The sequence below is a fragment of the Asparagus officinalis genome, chromosome 1, assembly GCF_001876935.1.
Source record: "Asparagus officinalis chromosome 1, Aspof.V1, whole genome shotgun sequence".
In the NCBI taxonomy this organism is placed as follows: domain Eukaryota; kingdom Viridiplantae; phylum Streptophyta; class Magnoliopsida; order Asparagales; family Asparagaceae; genus Asparagus; species Asparagus officinalis.
Window position 1 is genome coordinate 108,726,850 of NC_033794.1, and position 22,911 is coordinate 108,749,760.

Here is a 22,911-nt window from a genome sequence, read left to right on the forward strand (position 1 = left end):
TAATCTTCACTTTTGAGATATAGCAAACATACTAATGAACTCTCTTATATCATATGAGCCATATTCTTTTCATTTGTACATGGTCTTCTCTCATATCTGTTTTGTTTCCTCATGTATATTTGTAACCGTATCCGAATTTGGTGGCTATGAATATGAACTTTTTTCTTTACTCAGATAGATAAAATTTTCTTATCGAGACATATCTAGCGATATATCCGTGTCCATAATTAGTGAACAGATACAAATATTGTAAGTACCACATATAAATGGTATCTAAACAGTTTACACCCCTGTTCACGTACGGTACTTCAAGCGTTAAAAAGAAAAAGAAAGTTAAATCACTATAAAAAATATGATCCTAAATTAAGAATCCTATCAAAGTTAAAAATTAGTAAAGGAACGCTATGAATAATGAATGAATTAAATTAAAATAGCAACGCTAGCTATGAATGATGAATGAAAGCACACGACACATAAAACTACAGTGTAAAGCGCTTTGTTTTTTTCCTCCCCCTACGTAAAAAAGGACTCCTTCACCGTTAGAATAAGGTTTCCTTTATCATGCCAAAAAGATTCAGTTCATGGTTCATGCATTGAGAGACCCACTACTCAATCCTGTCTTCCACTATACAAACAAATCAAGACTAGAAAATAATAAAGGGAAAGAAATAATTAAGAATTCTCATTGAGTTTATGAAATTTAGAACATGGATACATAACATGGCCTACGTAACTAGCCTAGACGCCTAACTTTGTCCTCTTACCATAAAGAAATGACCCATTATTGATTAGCATTGACCTAATGAAGCTAACTCACTATCACAAAATGGGCTATTATGCTATGCCATAAATTTCATATATATGATGGTTTTGCTAGCTAGGACTAACATGAATCACAATATGATTTGTTTCCAGAGGTGATTTTATGAGTTCCTTGCACCTATTACTTTTCTCTTTTATAGTGTGAAAATAATTTGAGGGGAGTGGCCTAGTCGTTATCACTACTCGATCGTCTTAGTATCATGTCTTAAAAGTACAGTGAAATGTAATTTTTATAAGTTAATTTTTAAATGGTTTTAACTCTTCATGAAAGATGTATTCAATTCATTGCGCATGTGTAGCTTTTAATCATTTTTTCTATCATAATCAACATGATTATACTCCATCTTTTTATACGACCTATCGTATAGCGATGTTTTAGGACAAAACCTATCATGCAACCTTTTTATTAGTGAGTCCTACGATGATTCTTGGATTTCTACCACTATCAATATGTCAATTCCACAAGAAAAGAACTACATATATTCTACTAAAACATTAATGCATGTGTGAGGAATTATTTCAAAATTAATTGTGGCGGTCTCACAGTACTAGCTAGGATATACAAAACCTTAGCTTAGTCACAATCAAATGGTCATTCAAGTAGCAACTGAGAATTAAGGGCCTTTAATTTGTTATACAAATGAGCTTGAGGGCCATAAAACTCCATTCACCACAAAAGAAAGGGACAAGAGAGTGATGGATATTAGAGCAAACTTTATACTATTAAAGACCAACATTTGTGTAGTTATTTTAATTGGCGTGGGGATATAATTCCATGTATATCCATGAAGGTTGAGGAGCTTCATGTCATCACATGCATCCATGTGGAGAGGATTGGTAATCCAAAGCCCAATGGTTAATTTGCATAAGATAGTTGAGCTTGCTAATTATTTTGTGCCATAGGTCAAGTCTTCGTAGGAGAATCTATGATTTGTTGCCTCACTGCTTGAATTACACTCATAATTTTGTTGTTAAAGGTGCTATTAAAAAAAAAGGAAAGGCGTTGCGTTTCTGTAGATCAACATTTTTAATACCAAACCACTTTAAACGTTCATTATAAAAGGATAAGAGTGACCAAGCCTGACATTGTTGTTAAATGAGCTCTTATTAGTAAATTGTGGTAGCTATAAAGTGTAAACCCACATAAATTCAATAAAAAATATTGTGATATATCATTTTCGAATCGATCATTTTTTATATATCTCCACTGTAGGTTCCATCGTTTAGAATCGGAAAAAAAAGTTACAATAGGTTTTTCAAATCAGAAATGCGTTTTTTTATTTTTTTTCTTCTTCTTTATTTAAGTTGCGTTTTTCCAATTCCCAATTACCTTGATGGGTATCAAGTAAGAATATTTGTAATTGGATTTTTTTTTTCCTTTTTTTTTTGGTCTTTTTTGGTGGATCCCTCTTTAATGGTCATCTTTGCATTTTTTTTCCCTCTTGTAATATGGGGAAGGGGTGGACTCTAGACCTAGGGGCACTGCTAATTGCTCGATTGAACTGTATTAGTTCTTTATTGATTATTTTGCGAAGCCTCAAAATGTCTTCAAAATTGTACTGATATATAGTAATGAATGATTACCATAATTGTGTTTCAAAATTCAAATCTACGCATGATAGGAGATTTTTTCCAACCTAATTTTTCTCCATTTTGATAAACCATCAGTATTATAGATATTATAATAAGAAAAACTAATACGTTTAACCAAGAGGGATTTAGCAATATAGTGACCCACACTAGAGAGAGAGAGAGAGAGAGAGAGAGAGAGAGTGTTTTTCTCTCTGCAAGCCAGTGACATTTTTTAAGGTATCCAATGCACTTTAGCAAAGCAATGACATCACACACACGTGCATAGATTATGCGATGGAGATAGGATCAATCATCAATGGTAATGCTAATAAAAGAATCATATATATCTCTACGGACAGAATAATGCCAACATCACATCGAGCTTTGTTCCTAAGTCGTGTCTCTATGCTCCGAAATTGTGCTGACAAATGACAATGGCGGGTGAATTCAATTTGGAGCCTTGGATTCTAATGGGCTTCCCGCCAAGAAATTCCTTTTATTAAGGATTAATGGCTATAATGATAATGGTAACAGTTAATTCAATTTGTTGGACTGAATCCGCTCTATTGCGGATGTTGGATCCAGGCTGATCCGAACCAGATCAAGATCAAGGTTTGGTTCTGTTGAAACAGGGTATAATAGTAATGAGTCACCTGCCCAGAGGAGTTTTCTTGGTGGGCCTCGGGCTGATAGCGAACATGCAGCAGTCCAATGTGAGGAGTTGCGGCCTACCTGCACAGGTAACAGCCCGATATCGACGGCACCAGAGACAAATCTCCGGTGGCCATCCGGTACTTAGGTCAGGACATTCCTCGTACGGAACAAAAGAAGTTGATGAGAGAGAGAGAGAGAGAGAGAGAGAGAGAGTGTTTTTCTCTCTGCAAGCCAGTGACATTTTTTAAGGTATCCAATGCACTTTAGCAAAGCAATGACATCACACACACGTGCATAGATTATGCGATGGAGATAGGATCAATCATCAATGGTAATGCTAATAAAAGAATCATATATATCTCTACGGACAGAATAATGCCAACATCACATCGAGCTTTGTTCCTAAGTCGTGTCTCTATGCTCCGAAATTGTGCTGACAAATGACAATGGCGGGTGAATTCAATTTGGAGCCTTGGATTCTAATGGGCTTCCCGCCAAGAAATTCCTTTTATTAAGGATTAATGGCTATAATGATAATGGTAACAGTTAATTCAATTTGTTGGACTGAATCCGCTCTATTGCGGATGTTGGATCCAGGCTGATCCGAACCAGATCAAGATCAAGGTTTGGTTCTGTTGAAACAGGGTATAATAGTAATGAGTCACCTGCCCAGAGGAGTTTTCTTGGTGGGCCTCGGGCTGATAGCGAACATGCAGCAGTCCAATGTGAGGAGTTGCGGCCTACCTGCACAGGTAACAGCCCGATATCGACGGCACCAGAGACAAATCTCCGGTGGCCATCCGGTACTTAGGTCAGGACATTCCTCGTACGGAACAAAAGAAGTTGATATCAGGGGTGAATCTTTATATAGAGCGCTGCAAGTACTCGTTAAGATTTAACTGAGGCGAACGCATGTCGCCAGCCATCCATCGCCATCCTACCAAAGAGCTCATTACTACCGTCTGGCTATGTCTGATGCAAGGGATGAAAGATGTAATTCGTGCCCTGAAGGCATAAAATGATGTACGCACGAGTACAAAACAAACTTGTTCGAGTCTCGGATGGTCCAGCCAGTCAATAAAAAAATTTAATCCATATCCCCATAAATGATCCTCCTTGATTAACAATATAAGCAAAGTTGGTTTGCATAAATGCTAGTTCATTTGTATTGTGAGTACTTAAAAGTATTGCATAGCCCTTCACATTATACATACAGCTGGTGATAACAAGACCACTCCTCCCGAGTCTCAAACTAATCCCCCGGTACAAGATAGAGAAGTGTGTAACATCCTTACTCTTCAGCTTTTATGAGAATTACTGACTCATAAAAAGGACCTCACACTTTCCCCTCTTGTAATGTGAGTAGTTTGAAAAGTGCAATCTAACAAGCATGCTCGTATACATAATTTCTCGAACATGACTAGGGAAGTGTAGCCTCTAGATTATCGAATTACCGATGCATGCAGTTTCCTATGATGCGGAAGTTCTTGACACAATCATTCACAAATGACATGAGACACAGGTCAACAAATATTGCCATCCATATCACAACAAGGCAGTATGTCAATGCATAGCTCTAACTCATGTTTGAGTTTATGAACAGCGCATAGCCATAAATGCCTACGTAACACTTCTGCAAGTTTGCTTGTCCACCAGTAGAAGAGAAATGTTGAGCTCAACTTTTACCCAAGCAAACACTTCTTACACGATGAGAATGCTTGAAGAAGCATCGGCACGGGATATGAAGTACATAACAATATTACAATAACTTGTACCTTCCCTTGACTGGAATTTTTTGGCAGTTAAAGAGTTACAGAAGACCTCGGAATGTATGAATATTAAAGTGGCTCGGATTGATGATATGCTGCTTTGATTTGTTACCTGTTCTGCATCAAACAAGCAAAGGGTTAGCAAAGAAAATATTTAATTTGGAATCACTGCATCTAATTCTATTAAGTATGCCTGTTTCAGTTGCTTGACATCAAAACATCATCATATCATATAACACCTGTGGAGAAAAAACTAATTCCATATAAGGTACGAAAATTTCCAGGGAGTTCCTGTTTATAATAAACCTAGAAGTTGAAGTAGCACTCGAGTCAAGCAATATGCGTAAAAGGATGTCATAAAAAGTTCATACAGGAGCAAAGTTCATGTATGCTATTGTCATTTCCTTGGCTGATCAATGAAATCATAAAAGCATCTATATTTCAGCATCCTTGAGTCATTCCCTTCACAAACTGAAAAATGCAGAGCTGTGTGTAATACAAGAATATCTGGATCTTACCACAAGCCCCCAAACTTGTGGTTTATTTGGTTGAACTGTGGTTCAAACTTGGAATATGATGGTATAACGTCTGTAGGTTCACCACATCAGCTCCAATAAGAAAAGGTATATTTCACAATGCCACCATGAATTTTTTTGGGTGGGTTTGAACAAAACTACCATAAACCTTTTTATTAAGGAAAAAACATAAAACCTCTATACTTCAGGATCTGTCTATAACCATCTATGCACATGGGTACTTCTATGATGATGCTGTACCTGTAGCGGACATCGACACTTCCTTGAACACTCCTTGGATATATGCATGCACTACTTGAAATGTTTACTCAATTACATATACATCTTTTCATTTAAAACACTCGACAAACGCTTTTTCAACATATAGCCTACATATATACTTCTCCAAACTCACAAAGACACTGATCAGGTTCTTAGACTGTTAATAGTTCAGAACTATGATTTCAAGGGGTCTTTAGGCATCGGGTAAAAAACAAGTGGTTTTCTAATTTATAGACTATATCATAACAGAAACATAAAATGTTATAGGAATTTTAGTTTTCATAATGTGATGGAAAAATACATATTGATCTCATGCAAATTATCAATATGTGATGAAAAACACATATTGACCTCATGCAGATTATTAATTTCAACACACAGACAGCCGTGTCCCCCTACTTATCTTTTACAAATTTGCCGTGTCATGTACTTGTGCCCACACCCATATCCATGCAACATAGACCCTCACAGACACAAAATGTGGAGCTGCTAATTATCCAGGAATATCTATGACAAACCTCCAGAGCCCCAGTTTCTTTGGTTGAACGATACTCTGTAGTTCAGTTTTGTAGTTTCTGGTATCACAATTCTACATTTGTAGGTTCACCATGTTGGCTCCAACGAAAAAAATAAATGGCACTTGGATTTTTCAGATTAACATGAAGATCAAGCTTAATACAACATATCATGAATCTACGGATATGATTGCATCAACAGAAATTTCCTTTGTCACTGGGATATGAGTACAGGTGATGTGTCCAGCCGGCTCATCAGTATGTCCTAGAACCTAATGCATGACATGTTTGTGACTCTGGATTTCATTTTTTATCCTTAATAAATGAAATGTTGATTGCTGCTATTCAGCTGCTTCCTTTCTGCTGCTGCTGCTGCTCTGTTTTTTTTTCTAAAATTTCCCCTTTTTTGTAATTTTCCTAGTTTTAGGGAGGAAGCTATTCATTCATGCTGTTTCTTCTCTTTTACATGTAACATGCTATGGATAATAACAAGCATCAAGCCAACAGCATAAGCATGGTTAAACAATGTGTTTCTCTCTTTGATACAAATTTGTTCCCTTAACAAGGATTTTGAAACCCAACAACCTTCCACGATAAGCTATGTAAAAATGACATTAAACAGTAGCATAACAATGAAGCTTGTTTCACTAATCTAAAAAAATTCACATCCTTTGAACAAGCACTTGTTCAAGCAAACAATTGAATCAACATTTTTTTTAACAAAACAATATAAACTTACATTAACACAAACCAAGAGCTCCCACAACCACAACCCGATATCTCCAACAAAAAGAAGACGAGGGCTCCCAAGGCAAACAACCCAGAGAGCTCCCACAAAAAAACGACTACGTATAACAAAATACCGGACCATCTCCTTCAAACCCCTAACTTAAGCATCAAACTTTAACCCAAATGGGGTCCACACAAAGAGGAAATAACTGAGGAGATGGAGAGGGTGAAGGGAGACGGCAAGTCAGTTGGGACATTCCCCAACACAACATCAGGAAAATCAGATTTGATACTAATAGGCGAGCATTTTCCACCTTGCCTCCGGTGGTCTTCCTTTGCTTTTTCTCCATCCGGAAAGCGTGGGTCCCGCAACATGATCACCAAAGGCATCATTACTCATACTAACACACCAAAAAGCCAGAAAATAACCTCTACTAAAAAAAACAGGCAAGCAAATGTGAAGATGTTGAAGAAAGCAACAAAGAGGTAAAGATTACTTGAAAACCTCTTATCAAAAGAAAGTGAATAGAAAATAGATCCATTGAAATGACGCATATCTTTTTAGGACATTTCATTATGCTAGACAAACCTTAATCCACCCAAGTACAACTCTACATCTTAGGCCACTCTTCATTTATTATGGGTGGACAAGTAAGAACATTACAAGGCAACTTTGAGAGCTTTCATCAAGTTTTATATTATTCCTAAAGCAACTACAATATCATCTGTTGTGTTTTCTCATCATTTCCAACGCAACTATAATACCATTTTGTTGGTGGTTTCCATCCTCCAAATCTATGATTAATTACTTAAAGAAAAGAATTTGAGTAGTTTAGAGGTCCAATTCACCATAAGTTGTAAATTAGGAGGGATCAAAATTATGTTATATTTAGGATTAGTTTATGGGTTTTTTCATAGAAACCACCTTTAAAATAAGGCTATTTTATAGAAACCATATTTAATTTTCAATTTGTACTTGGGCCACCATGAATATAGGATTTGTCTAGCATAATGAAATGACCTAAAAAATATGGATCATTACAATTGATCCATTTTTTATTCATTTTCCTTTGATAAGAGGAGGTCTTCATTTTAAGTAAGTAATTTTTATCTCTTTATTGTTTTCTTCTGCATCTAAGTAATTTTTATCTCTTTATTGTTTTCTTCTGCATCTTCATCTTTGCTCCTGAGTTCTACCATGAAAATTTTAGTAGCGATTATTTTTTGGCTTTTTAGTGTATTAGTATAAGTAATGATATTCTCACTGGTAATGTGGCAACATCTGGGCTTTCCAGATGGAGAAAAAGTAGAGGAAGACCATAGGAGATAAGGTGAAAAATGTGCACCTCTAAGTAACAAGTTTGATTTTACTGATGTTAAGCTAGGGAACGTCTCAACTGACTTGTCGTGCAATGTTTGCCTGGGCCTTGCTTAGTGCAAAGCCAAAGAGGTAGCATCGAGATTGTAGTGTTCGATCAGGACTACACTGGTGCACAACCAGACTTGATGTCGAGATTAGGTGTGTGAAGCTCACCGCTTGTTTGATTTTTGCCTTTTTTGGTAATTGTAGCAATATAGGATCAATTGGATCGATTGGGTTTTGCTCACTATCTCGTTAATTTTTTGCCTGAATGAAACTTGAAATCAATACAGACTAATCCAAATGTCCAAATCATGTGGTATATGTTGAGATACTGATGCTTTCAGTTTTAAGCTCAACACACACAACACTCACTTTCTCTCTCCTCCTTTTCTCCCTCAAGGGACGACTCTGTCCTAGCTATCCTTCATCCAATCCTCTGTCCTTTTGAGTGGCCGGAGCTCCTCCCTGACGAGCACCCTCAACATGAAGGACCTTCATCCCAACCCTCCACCTAATCTCTTTTTCCCCTTCCCAAATCCTTCCGCTTGTTCATAGCAGCCCTTTCCATCTCAAAAAACCCTAAATCCAAATCAACCTTTCCATAAAACCATACCAGATTCCATCAAAACCCACCTCAAATCCACCCCTCCCCTATTCCCCACCCCGTTCAGTCCCCAATTATAGTCCAGGAGGCCAATGATGCTTCATCATCCTCAATTCTCACTATTCCTCAATGCCAATCTTTAAAGCGGTCATCAGCAATACTAGAAACCTCTACAGCCCTATCCAAGTTAAGTCTCTAATTCCCTTATTCCACCTGAACAGAAAACTTATGCTCAAATTGCTCATGGGTCTAGGTTTTGTGCGATCTCATGCTATTCTATTGAATCCTTTGCGAGAATCACTTGTACTAGAGTTAAAATCATTTGTGGCACTCGTGATGGAATGCCATCATTTTCTTTTGTCAATTCGTAACTCCCAATAGTGGACAAACTTTTCTCGAATGCATTAGTGATGAGATTCTATAGTGGTTGTCCCTCCCTTGAAGCTAGTCAAGAAGAGATCAGGTCTTGAGGTGTTGAGCACCCTTTCACAATTGACCCCATAAATAATAGGGCATTTTTTACGTGTTTTCAAGATAATAATGACCTGTTGAAGGTCCTTACACGCCCCCACCACTTCGATCAGAACTTCCTCCTACAAAATTTTCAAATGGAGTAAGTTATGTTACCTAAAGGAGAATTTTTGACATGTCCCAGTGTGCGTATCTCTGCCTCGATTGCCTCTTTAATGCTTTATTCATGAGTTCTTGGAAATGGTGGCAAAAAAACTAGTCGTTTTTTAATCTTTTATAAGCCATCTGTTATTCTTGCTCTACTTAAATGTGTTAACATTGATTTAAGGAAGCCCACTCCTACGAGCATATGGGTTGATCTGTTTGATGGTTGTTGCTAATCCATATTGTATGATAGATTGCCTAAATTCTGCTATGAGTGTCATTTGCAAGGTCATAACGTCTCGGAATGCCCAAGGAAAGATGTAGTGATGCCTACAGCCTTTGCTGAAGCACAATCACGCACTCTGCATCTCCGCTCACTAATTGTTTGACAGAAGGCCACAGCAACCCCCCCCCAAATCAGTGAATAAAGTACCTCCCCCTTAGCAAGGTCATCTCCCCATCATCGTCCACCTCCTTTGGGTAACCGCCCTCGTGGTGTTCGACACATTGCCCCTCAACAAGATCAAGCCTAACTTCAAGCTGATGTTGTTATTCATCCCACTTCTAGACCGGCGCAAGGTGTTTGTAGTAACACCACTGAGATAGGCGTTCTTCCTCAAGACTTACCTCAAGCTTCTAATCATAATGTGAGGGCTCCTCCCTTTCCTAAAACCTCCCCCAAATTCTGCTGACAGAGGTGATAAGACTGTTTCTCCCCCTATCCCCCACCACACTCCTCACGAACACCCCCGACAAGCTTCATGAATGGTCTATCAACCAACTACTCTTCACAAATCTGTTGCATCCCCTTCCATGGGGCCAACAAATTGTAAGCGGCATGGAAAATCTATGACCTTTGTTGATCAGTCAAACAAGAACAAGAAAAGGAAGTTAGCTTTCCAAACTAACATAGAAGCCAACTCAGATTTTTGGGATGCAGTTAATAATCAAGTAGCTCTCATTAAGCATGCTAGAGCTCATGATCTATCTCCTGTTAAGTGTTAACACTTATACTACAGCTCAAGGCTCCTCTAATCATATGGCCTGTAATGACTCCAACGAGTTTAAACCCTCCCATGTCTCAACAAATGATGACTCCGACTCTGATTCTTCTGTTGATGCTGGATTTCAAACTAACAACTCCTTTGCTAAATTTCAAGATGCCTAGGACCTTGATGATGATTATAGGTCTTTGTCCCTTGATACTTAGGATTCTGAAGGGGATCAAGACAACACATAATCCACTTCCCTTGAATGTCATTCCTCTAATGAACTCTTATCTAAATCAGTGCAAGCTCCTCAAAGCTCCAAGAAGAACAAAAGGCACCCAAAGCAGCCCCTCAATGTGCAACTCACGGTCAGGAAAGACCCAGCCTCCTCTCTCAATTAATAGTATAAATATTATATTTCGGAATGGGAGGGGTATTGGTAACCCTAACACCTTTGGATAGTGTAGGCAATTTATTTATATTCATAGACCTTTTTCATTCATAATAACTGAGCCTTTTGTTAATAGCAGATACATTAGACCCTTTCACTTTTTTGTGAGAAGTCGAATTGGCTAACTAATGAATTTAATGGTGGCAAAATCTGGGTTGTTTGGAAAGGAGTCAAGGTGAATCCTATTTTGATTAATACACAATGTATCACTGTGTCTGTTGATATTAGAGGGCATTGTTTTACCTTATCGGCTATTTATGGTTAACATACCATCTACAAAAAAGACAAGAACTATGGAGCCATTTGAGAATGATACATGATCAGAATATTGGTCCGTAGATTTAGGGCGGAGAATTCAATACTATAAGAGCTCGTGGTGAAAGAACTGAGTGTGTCTTCCCTCAACCAGTGGGCAGTGGCTATACAGAAATTTTAATTAATGCATTGATAACTGTCAAGTAGCCTTTATTCCTACTTCTGGAGGAAAATACACTTGGTGCAATAACATAAAGGGCTTGAGAAGAACCTAACAAGTGCTTGATAGTGTTACAATCTAATTTACTACTTTCTGAGGGCCTTTCTGCTACTCTTCTGACCAAAGAATTTCTCTGACCACTCCCCTATTCTCCTATCTTGGTGCATTGATCCCTACAATGGTCCTATATTGGTGTCTCCAATATATGTGGTGTACTCAACTTGAGTTCAAAGCCATTGTCTCTAAGGTATGGAATAAATCTTTGCCTCCATCTCCTTTACTTAACATTCATCTCAAACTTAAAGAGCTAAGACAGTCCCTCAAGGAATGAAACTTTGCCTTCATTGGTAATATTTTTGATTCGTGTAGCTGCTCCGGATGCTAAAATTAAGTCTTTTTATCTTATGTTGTAAATTTTTTGGAATTCTAGTACTTACGGTAAGCTGATGGACTATAAAGCTAAATGGATGGAAGCTTGCCTTTGTGAAGAAACATTTTGCTTGTCTTTGTGAAGAAACATTTTGGAAACAAAAATCTAGAAATAAATGGCCTAAGGGGATGCTAATACCCATTTCTTTCATGGCGTTGTAAAAGCAAACATGTCCAATCCAGGATTGATTCTATAACTAGTCCAAATGGGGATACTTCATCTAATTCTGCTGCCATTCAATATTTCTATCAACTCCTCAGCTCTAAAACCCACAACTTAGACGACCATTTTTTGAACATTGTTCCCACTCTGGTCAATGAAGACACTAATCCCATATTACTAAGATCGTGCGTTATAGAGGAAATTTACTCTGTCACTTTCTCAATTTCTCATGATAGTGCTGCTGAAATTAATGGCTTTTCATCTGCATTCTTTACATCAATGCGGGATATTGTGTGCTCATCTCTACTTGAGGCTGCAAATTAGTTTCTGCAATGTAAACAGCTGCCGAATGCATTTACTCGTACCATTCTGGTCCTTGTTCCTAAAAACAGCACCTTGGTAGCCTCAATGACTTCAAACCAATTAGTCCGTGGACAACCTCCTATAAATTCCTTGATAAAGCTATCAGTGCTAGACTGGCTAATGTGCTACCCATGCCGATCTCTCCTAACCAAGGTGTTTTTGTAAGAGGCAGGTGCATACCAGATAATATTGCTCTCGCTCAGAAGATTTGTAGAGAGATAGACAAAAAAAAGAAGCATCCTAATATTATCTTTAACCTAGACACGAACAAGCTTATGACATGCTTGAATGGGATTTCCTTTGGGCTATCTTACGGAAATTTAGCTTCTCAGATGTTTGGATAAAGCTCATTCAGGCTTGTATGCAACTGGCACTTCTCTGTGGTGTTTCAAGGGTGTATAAAGGCCACTTTCAATTTTATAGAGGCCTTAGACCAGGAGATCCTCTATCTTCAAGTCTATTTATTCTTGATAAAGAGATTCTCTTATTCCTCCAATGGCTGGGTACTCTACTAGCCTAGCTATATGCCCCTCTCATCTACTGTTTGCAAACGATATCATAGTGTTCATGAATGCAGTCAGATCCTCCCTCCTCAAAGTGATAAAATTACTTGACACTTACCAACTATCCTCTGGTCAAAGACTGAACTTTTCTAAGTGCCAATTCCAACTTCCAGTTAAGGCCCCTTGATAGAGTGAGTTGTTGAAAAAACTCTCAAGTTTTCAAGAGGCGGGTTCTTTATTAAATACCTTGGTGTTCCTATTAGCCCTGGTCAATGCTAAGTGGCTTATTACCAACCTCTCTTGGACAGAATCACCGTGAGGCTACATGGATGACAATCTAAACTTCTTAGCAATTTTTGTAGACTGATTCTCATTAAACATGTGCTATGCAGCATACCTATTCACCTCCTCTCTGCCACCTCTATTCCCAAATCTATTATCCACTCTATCAAGTCTCTCTTGGCTAGATTTCTTTTGGGGTTCCTTTGAATATGGTAAAAGGAAACACTAGATGCAATGGCATAAACTATGCTTTTCTGTTTGTGAGGGTGGTCTTGGTATCAAGTGACTTATTCATATCAAAAAAGCTTTTTTGCTAAAACAATATTGGATGATCTTTATGTCTAATTCTATATGGGCCGGATTCATGCAGACAAAATACAGAATTATTCTTCTCCACTGAGTGGACTAGCCCCTTGTGCTGCTCCAAGGAATGGAAAGATTTATCTCTAAAAGCACTCCTTCCCCAACTCGTGTGCGTCGACTGTAGGTAAAGGTAACATCTCTTTTTACTTTTTAGTTTGCCAATTGGCACCCTGCGTTTAATTTTGCTCTCCTAAGTGATAATGAGGTTATCAAAGTTAAACACAAAGACTTCAACTCTGATGGCCATTAGTATTTGATGATCTCATTCCATCTCTTAGCCCCGAGGTGGTGCATGCCCTATTTGAGAATATCCCCAGACTTTCAGAGAATGATGATTTGACACACCGGACAGCTGATAAGGCTGGTATATTTCCACCAAGTCTGCATGGAATGCTATCAGACCACACAACGCTCATATTCTTCAAGAGATTTGATCTACTGTCATGCCCCTATCTGCTAAATTGTTATGCTAGAGGATCTTTAATAACATTTTACCTATCTGGCACATCCATGGCCTCCAAATGTGTCTACTGTGCTGCTGTCCAGGTTGAAATCGTTAATTATTTATTCATGTAGAATGAGCTTGCCCAGTTTATATCGAAATATATTGGTACTATTTTTGTTGTTTCTTATTTTCCTCTTCAATCAGCTCGTTCCAGAATTAGATGGTCGTCCTGGAAATGTAATGGACAATCTCATTTCTCAATTCTGGGTAGTCTTGGTTGTACTGCTATAAGCAGACAGATCTGGAGTTTCAGAAACAATATTATTTATAAGGGCATGACAAAGGTCAAAGGGTGCCTTGCATGCTAGATTGGTTATTATAGATTCCTTGCAGCATATTGATCACCTTGTCAAGCCTATGATGCAATCATCTAAGTTTGGCATTGACTCCTTGATTCCAATTGGCATTACTCCCAGGACCTCTCCTATCAGAGATTCATAAGATCACAGTTATGCTTCGTCTCCACCTCCTGTTAACACATATGCTCTAAATGTAGATGGGTCTTGTCGTGCCAATTCTTTGGCAGTTGGTGGCATCATTCATAATCACATGGGTGGTCTTTCTGTGCATTTGCTGGTCCAATAGGTCATGGCACTAGTCTTCACGGAGAAATACATGCCTTAACTATTGGGGATGAAATGGCATCTGAAATTGGCCTACACCCCACCAGTGCTCAAACTGACTCTAAGACTCTTATTGCTTTGATTGGGGAACATAGCCCATGTTGGCAGCTGCACCATCGTTGGCGTGAGATGCGCCATTATCTACAAACCATCCCTGTTGCTCACTGCTACCATGAAGGCAACACTGTGGCTGATATCTCATTCAAACTTGGTCACTCCTTGAATGAGATGCAATACTTCTTTCAGATTTCAGAACTCCCTCGCCCTGTTCAACGGCTCCTATGGTTGGATAGGATGAGCACGACATATGCTAGGAAGTAGAAACTGCTAACTCTTTTTTCTTTTCTCTTCAGAAGCCTTTTGTCTTTGGCCCATATTTTGTTTTATATACAAGTGAGGCATGTCTCATTTCTTTTGCTCTTGCTCCTCGTACTACGTGTGAGACATACAAGTTCTCCGGAGAATTTTGTGTGCTTAAGTTCGTGTGTGTGTGTGTGTGTGTGTGTGTGTATTTATATAGTAGTTTAATTTTAAAAAATTGAATCAATGTGCTAATATTTATAGTTTTAAGAAAAAAAGTTGTTTTACATGGATAGCTCAAACAATCAATTGGTATTTCCTTGTTCCATACTCCGTAATGCAAAAATTTGCAAAACGCAAAAATATGTACAAATTGATTAAAAAGAAAGACAACGCTACTTATTAAATAGTTAAAAAACCTAAAGGACATCAATTGATGTGTGTCATCTTATAAGTAAGATGTCACAAATGAAATCATTAAGAATTCTTGTGGAAATTATCATTGGGGAGAATAACCAATCAAATCTGAGTTTTAGTCCCTCCTTACATCATTGGTTGTTGAAAGTAGGAATTCAAGCTTACATGCATTATGTAATGCACAAGTCTATTCAAACTACTAAAATGAAAGGGCTGCTCAACGATGGTTGACAGGAAAGCCAACACAAATTAGACTAGTCCATTGTGGGTGTTCAAGGGGACAAGAAAGGAGCAGTTACCATGTGTCAAAAATTCCCAGAGGAGCGATCATCCATGTTTACGTCATGATATTCGGTCCTCAGGTTCAGAATCATAATACTCACCATTCCAAAGTTTTGGTTTCTGATCCATATCTTCATCTTCCTATATCAATCAAATCATATGATTTAGATGAAAAACACACAAAAGAGCCAGATAATCTGACAGTGAAGTAATACCTCCTCAGGAGGTTCTGTATTTGGTGGTCTCTCCTGGAACTGCACACTTGGAACATGTTGTATTTTTGAAAGGTGCTCAAGTAGCACAGTCCTGCATAAAGCAAGTCGTGTTGTTTGAGAGACAAAAGAACACAATTGAAGGAACAAAACTTTTTCTCTCTGAATATCTTTTCTAACAAACTTCAGAAGAGCAATGATGTAATTAAACTCAACACACCAAGAAGCTGATGAGGCAGATACAGAAAGAATGTTCAACGCAATTTGTTACCTCCAAATACCTTTTTCCAAACCCCTAAACCAGTATTATACTCACTTTGCATCTTCTACTGGAATTTTCCATTCGTAAAAGCAAAATGGCATTAGCTACTTGTTTCCATAATAAGGTATCTCTGACTGAGGACCAAGAAAAAGTCACTAGATTTACAGCATGAATTCTGGTTTCCTAGAAAGTAAATAAACTCTATAACATGATTGTTCCATGTAGAATGTCAATGTCTTTATAAACATGAGCAGCAAAGCAGTTCAGTCCAGTATGCTGTAAAAGAAAACCAGGGTAGCAGTTCATTAGATAAAAAAGCAACTGCTCAAGCAGGTGGAACACTGCTCTAACGAATTAATACAGTAATAATGTAATTGTAAGCTGCTGATTACCTAAATCTAGATCATTCTTTAACGAAGTTGATTTTTTCATAGAGAATGCCTAATACACATTTTAACTTTGCTATCATATGTATTCATTTCAGTTTCTAAAGTCAAATGATCGAAGGAGGCCACATTTTGAATGGAAGAATATCAAAGACAGACTATCTAACAGAAAAATATATTGAAAACAAAGTATATGTAACATTGTAGAATGTGTTTGCATATGATACAAGAAACAGAGCGATTAAAGTGGAAAAAAAGAAAGAAAGAAAGAACTAATGAGCACATGAAAAAGAGAAAGGTCAACAAATACCTCATTTTCTCCAGATCTTTTGCAGTGTTCTTATTTTCTGCAGGTGATGGTGCAACATGCAAAGTGTAGTCAGGACCAAAGTACTCATAATATTCATTATAAGGTAATTTGTTTTCCGGTTCCACTCCAACTGCAACTGCTGTCTATATACAACGTAAAATACAATAATTATATTCAGGACAGAACTACAAAAGAGGTTTAGAAATCCATCTGATATCTCACAAACCTCATAACACCAGCAGCGTGCAACATTACGAATTGTATAGCCTCCGCCACCCAAGACCATAAGTGGCACATTGAAAGATCTAAGGAACCGTAGACAATCTGCATGCCCTTTAACTGAAAGATTAAAACAACCTAACCTATCTCCAGCAAGGGAATCTGCGCCACATTGCAGGACAACTGCATCAGGCTGATACACCTCCATGACTTTTTGAATGACCGGTCGGAAAAGACCTTGAAAACTATTGTCATCCATCCCATCATTTAAAGGAACATTTAAAGCATAGTACTTTCCTGACCCATGGCCAACATCCTTGACATGCCCAGTCCCAGGAAAGAAGTCCCCGAATTTGTGGAACGAGACAGTCATGACTCTGTCAGTAGTGTAAAAAGCCTCCTCAACGCCATCTCCATGGTGGACATCTATGTCTACATATAGCACACGCTGACCATCAACAGAATCAGCTAAAAGTCCAAATATAGAAGACATCACAAAAATAGTGATCTGAACACTACTGAAACACATACAGAATAAATTACCCAGTAGAGAACATCAAATTAAGTGCATGGAGCTTTCCTCAGTTTGATTCCACAATGCAAGACCGGTAGAACTCAAGATACTAGACATGAATTTGTATAAATATGAGATGATGATGACAGTAAAGAAGACAAGAGGAAAGAAACAGACGAAGCCAAGCATGGAATAAGGAATACAATAAATTTTTTGAAGCATTGACAGCTCTTATATTGCCAATGTTACATTAAACGTTGGGCGCTTCTAGGCGTCGGACTTGGCGCCCAGCGCTTAGTCGCCTAGGCGGGCGCCTAGGCGGGCGCCTAAGCGGTTTCTGAGCGTTTTTTTTCTTTCTTCATTTAAGTGGTGGTCGATGAGGTTTTGCTGAAGGTCGGAGGAGGTAGTGGATATGTTCATATTTGGAGGTTAATGGAGTTTAGAGGACGTCTAGGCTACAACACATAAAATCACAATCAATGCCTACAGGGTGCAATCCACGTAAGCAGACAATGCTCCCCTAAACGCTCGTAAAATCTAGGTGGGCAGCCTAAATACCGCCTAGGCGCTAGGCGCTAGTTAGACGGCCTAGATACCGCCTAGGCCTAGGCGTACGCCTAAGCGGACTAGGCGGAGGTTTTTTAAAACAGTGTATATTGCAGAATCAGGAACCCACTTTTAAAAGATATGAGAATGATGCATGAACTGAAATCATCTTCACACCTCTAGAGGTAGGTGTACTGGTCAGGCTGCCAGCTGGAGGGATTTGTAAGTTCAAGTCCCTCTACCGCCAATTCTGGTGGCAACAGAATCTTTTCTGTTAATTAACCAGCCATTGCAGAGGAGGTTTTGATGCACCCAAAACACTGATTTTGTAGGTCCTAAGAGTGTTTCTTTTCCTATCGGGTGAATGGGAGGTGTAAGCACCACCTTCATGCTAGAAATTTTCCAACAAAAAAGTAGCACACTGCTGGGAAAGCAGTATTTGAAACATTCCATAACCCGGTAAAAATTTTACAAGAATTCTAACTGGCTGTCAATAATTGACATGAAAAATTTCCAGCTAAGGCAACCTTTCAGAAGAGGATTTGCCTCTAAAAATCAAAAGCAACCAGCTTGTAGAGGACCAACTTTGTTACTCAAGCTCATGCAACAACTAGCAGTCTACCAATATTATATACCAGCTTCATAATATGCAAGTCAAAATTAATGCCGTCCTAGGGATACTCCCCTAAATTTATAATTTTACATTTTAATTTTATGTGCACATATGTGTATTTATATTTATCATCTGCAGATGCCTGAATTCATAATCCTATTCATTTCTAAAAATTAAAATTAACCTAAATTGGCACAAGAAACATATTATGTTCCCATTGTAAATTCCTCCTGGTTATACTAATATACTATCAAAAATTTCAATTTACCTTCCATATCTTTATATTTGACAATTTCCCTCCGCATTTATAATTAAAATTTTAAGTTACACCTCAACTTTTTGTAAGGATTTTTTCTTAGTATATTGTCATATATACTATTTATTTGTAAATATGACAAAACCACCCTTAACTATACATATTTAAACCATTTAACCTATCTTCCTACTAGTAACACTTGCGCGCTACAGCGCTAGAATATCTTTTCTTAATAAATTGAAATTTCATTAAATAAAATAATGTAACCGTGAACACACAGAAGACAAGCAACACAACTCAATTCATTTGGAAACAAAAAGCAAGTTCCCTCCCTCTCCCCCACTCTGCCATTCAAAATCTCTCTTTCATAAGGTATTCCTTTTTCTTTTAATCCTAATAAACACATAAGTACAAGAAGCCGGCTACTGATTTCCCCCTCTTAGAAGTTAGAAGTAATCAGGTCTTATCTTCAATTGGAGATGGATCTCAAATCGACGAAGAGAAAGGAGCTTCAACCCTTCGCAAGAAGCATAGGTTTCCTACAAATGCCACAAATTCTCAGTTGATCAAGAGTCCCTCGTTGATATTACAGGAGGTTGATTTTACATGACAGACAAACAGGAGGATGATTTTGTTTGCCCCCACTTTTCCTTTTTTGGATATTTAGGGTTTTCAGTATTTGAACCTTACTGTTATTGTGTTCAAAGGGCAAGACAGCGGACGGCACAAACTGGGCGACGTGCCTCTCTCCCCCTCCCTTTTGAGATTTTTTTAAATTCAGGTCAATGTCAGGAATGAACAATGGGGCATAGTCTGCATAGATTGGGTCTGATTTAACCTATATACCTTTCAGATCTATCATATTGTATTCCGACACCAAACATTTCTGAATATTACACTGTCTTGGGATAGATATCGTAATATCAATTAAGAACGCCTAATTCTATAATTTTCACTAAGACAATGATATGCTCGGTGTTCAGTTCTTTTTCACATTACATTTTTTCCCCTGCTCCTCATTAAAAATATGAACTTTGACATTACACTGAAACCACTAAAAAGCCTAGATGAGCTTCAGAACTTTGGTTTGGGTTGGAGATACCTCTTTGGGATGTAAGAGCTTGGGCTTTAACTTGTCTTTGCTAAACCATAAGATGAGAATATTAGCTATACTAGGATGCCTTTATAATCCTCTGGCAACCTTGATTATTCTGACAAATAACTACCAGCTTTCGAGATTGTTGAAACAAACAGTCTCACATTCACATTATGAATTATTTCAAACATCAGGTATGCTTGTGTAAAAGCCCTTTTTAAGTCATTTACTTGATTTATGTGCTTTCTTTGTACTCTTAATGCCCGTCGTCTTCAGCAACTCAAACTGGCAATTTGAAATCGAAGAGCTCAAGACTCTACCCAACACTCCCAAATTACTGAGAAATATCTAACTCGCAGCAATCTTACCAACATTTCATCAACATACACAAAACTTACTCCTATTCTTTAACATTTCAAAAACATAGAATATAAACTAATTATACAAATTTAATTTCAAAAAAGTTAGTGTTTCTTAAAAAATGAATAAACCTTTTACTTTTGCAATTTCATGATAAATTTGGCAAACAGAGTTTCTTCAGCAGACAACCAATACAATAAAATCCATATCACATTGCATAAATTATACAGAACTAAACAGTTTGCACTTACAGTCGGTTTGGATACAAATGAGGGAAGGGAAGGGGAGTGATTGCCTTAAACCCAAGGGGAGGGAGCGGAAAGGAAAAGGGTGGAATGTATTCATTTATGTTTGAATAGACAACGAGAGGATGAGAGAGTACACTATAATATAATATATGTGTTTGTTTAGAGTGGGGGGTTGAAAGGGAAGGGAAGCTGCTTGACCAGTATGCCCTTTTAATAAAATAAGAAAGAACGCCTTTTGATTTTCTCATATAAAGCATTAAGCAATATTGAAATTTCAAGAAAATACCACTTAAAACCCCTCTCTTCCCCTCCCAATCCGTCTACTTCTAGAGGGTTGAGAAAGTGGCTGAATTTTCTAATTTTCATCCCTCTCCTCCCCTCCCATTGCCAACTAAAAAGTGTAAAGAAACACGATGTTAGAAGGGTCAGCAACTCAGCATTGTAGACCTCCCCCTCCCTCCCCCTCCCATCCTAAAAAAAACCTCTATCCAAACTCAGTGTTAGGGTTTTTGTTTAATTTACCTTGTGAAACTTGAGAAGCTCGAGAATCCCCAGCACGATATCATTAACATAGCAAAACCCCGACGCCTCGCACTTCTTGGCGTGATGCAATCCCCCGGCCCAATTGATGGCAATGTCCGCATCCTCCCTGTTCAGCTTCACCGCTGCCCCTATCGAGCCCCCGGCGCTCGCCTGGCAGAACTCGAACAGACCCTCGAAGACCGGGCAGTCGTCGCCGACGTTGAACCTCTTCAGCATCTTAGAATCGCGGTTGTCGGCTGTTGGCGTCGTCGGAGGAGGCGTCGGACGGGGAGGGAGGAGGGGGAGACGGAGGAGAGGAAGTCGACGTAGTCGTCGGAGTGGAACCGGCGGATGTCGGCGGCGGGAGGCGGGAAAGACGGGAGATCTGGAGGAGTTGGTGGAGGAGTAGTGGACGACGAGGGAGTGGGCCATCCGGATGCCGGTGGGCTTCATCGGGTGCCTTGCCCGTAGTAGTAGTCGCCGATCGAGGGCTCGTAGAAGTAGCGACGCCGGGTTTGGTGGCGTCGCGGCCGGTGGAGGGGAGGAGGCGCCGCTTCCGCGATGGGGGCGTCCCCGCCGGCCATCGATTGTGAGGGTTTGGCTGGCTCTATGCGGGAGGGGGGGCGGGGGGGGTTGATTTGGGGACGAGGTTTATGCTGTTTATTAGGACTTCTAAGGGGTGTTTTATATGGGGTGGATTTCAAGTTTTGTGACGTGTATTTTCGTGATTTAGAATTGAGCTTTGCTATGGGACCCAAAATATGAGACTGAGAGGTTATTTGGATTGATTTTTTAGATAGATAAGAAGAGGGAAGAAAAGCTGTTAAAATGTTCAGCTTTTTGGCAGCTTTCCCCCAAAATCACCTCTATAAAAGGTGATTTTGGGGGAAAGCTGTCAAAAAGCTGACATTTTTGGTAACTTTCCACCCTTTTACCTACCTAAAAAATCAATCCAAACAGCCCCTAATAGGAGAGACAAGTGAGGTGCTCTCCTCCTATTAGATAATGAGTTGGTCATCATTAATGATGGCCAACTCATTATCTAATAAGAGGGGGACACCTCACTTGTCCCCTCTATTGGTCTCATATTTTGGGTCCTTGAGGAATTTTTCTTTAGAATTCTATAAAACTTGTTTGTTTTAAAATATAAGTTTTAGAATATTAAATTTTTAAATAATAAAAAAGTAATATACTTAAGGATTTGTAAAATCCTCTTTTTCATATGGAATGTGAGGTGGATTTCAAAAGCTTTATACAAATTATGGATTTCAAATTCCAAAAAGTTTGAAACAAACAAAAATATTACAAATTATAGTATTCCAAATCCCAAAATATTGTTGAAACAAACAAAGTTTTAGGAATCCTAATCTATAACAAATTATCTATGAATTTTAAATCCGATGGTGAAATCCATATCCTAAAATTATAGGATTTGAAACAAACACCCCCTAATTCTCACGAGTAGTTTCTAATTAATTCTCATGCTAGTATGGCCTAGCAAAAAATCGGGTATTATTGACGTTAATATTACGTCCAGCTATATTGATTTTAGCATACAATATAATATTGTTAACACTTAGAACTCGAAATGCATATAGTGCATAACATAAACAAAGTGTTATTTAATAATACATTTAATTCATAAATTATCGATTATTATTATTATATGATATATTGTAAAGAGCAAGTTGTATATTACTGAGAATTAATGCGAAGAATTAAGCAAAACTTAATTCTGTTATACTGGAATGACTTATTTGCCAAAAATTAATAAATTGTGTA

At 38.3% G+C, this 22,911-nt stretch overlaps 1 protein-coding gene across 1 annotated transcript; it reads right to left on the reverse strand.

Moving 5' to 3' along the window:
• Positions 4,165-21,739, reverse strand: LOC109828914 (histone deacetylase 6-like). The gene is given in 9 exon segments (XM_020395902.1): positions 4,165-4,934; positions 15,603-15,726; positions 15,801-15,891; positions 16,756-16,898; positions 16,982-17,422; positions 21,130-21,414; positions 21,417-21,519; positions 21,521-21,593; positions 21,596-21,739. Coding segments are annotated over 8 exon segments (1,335 nt in total). The 5' UTR covers positions 21,714-21,739; the 3' UTR covers positions 4,165-4,934; positions 15,603-15,645.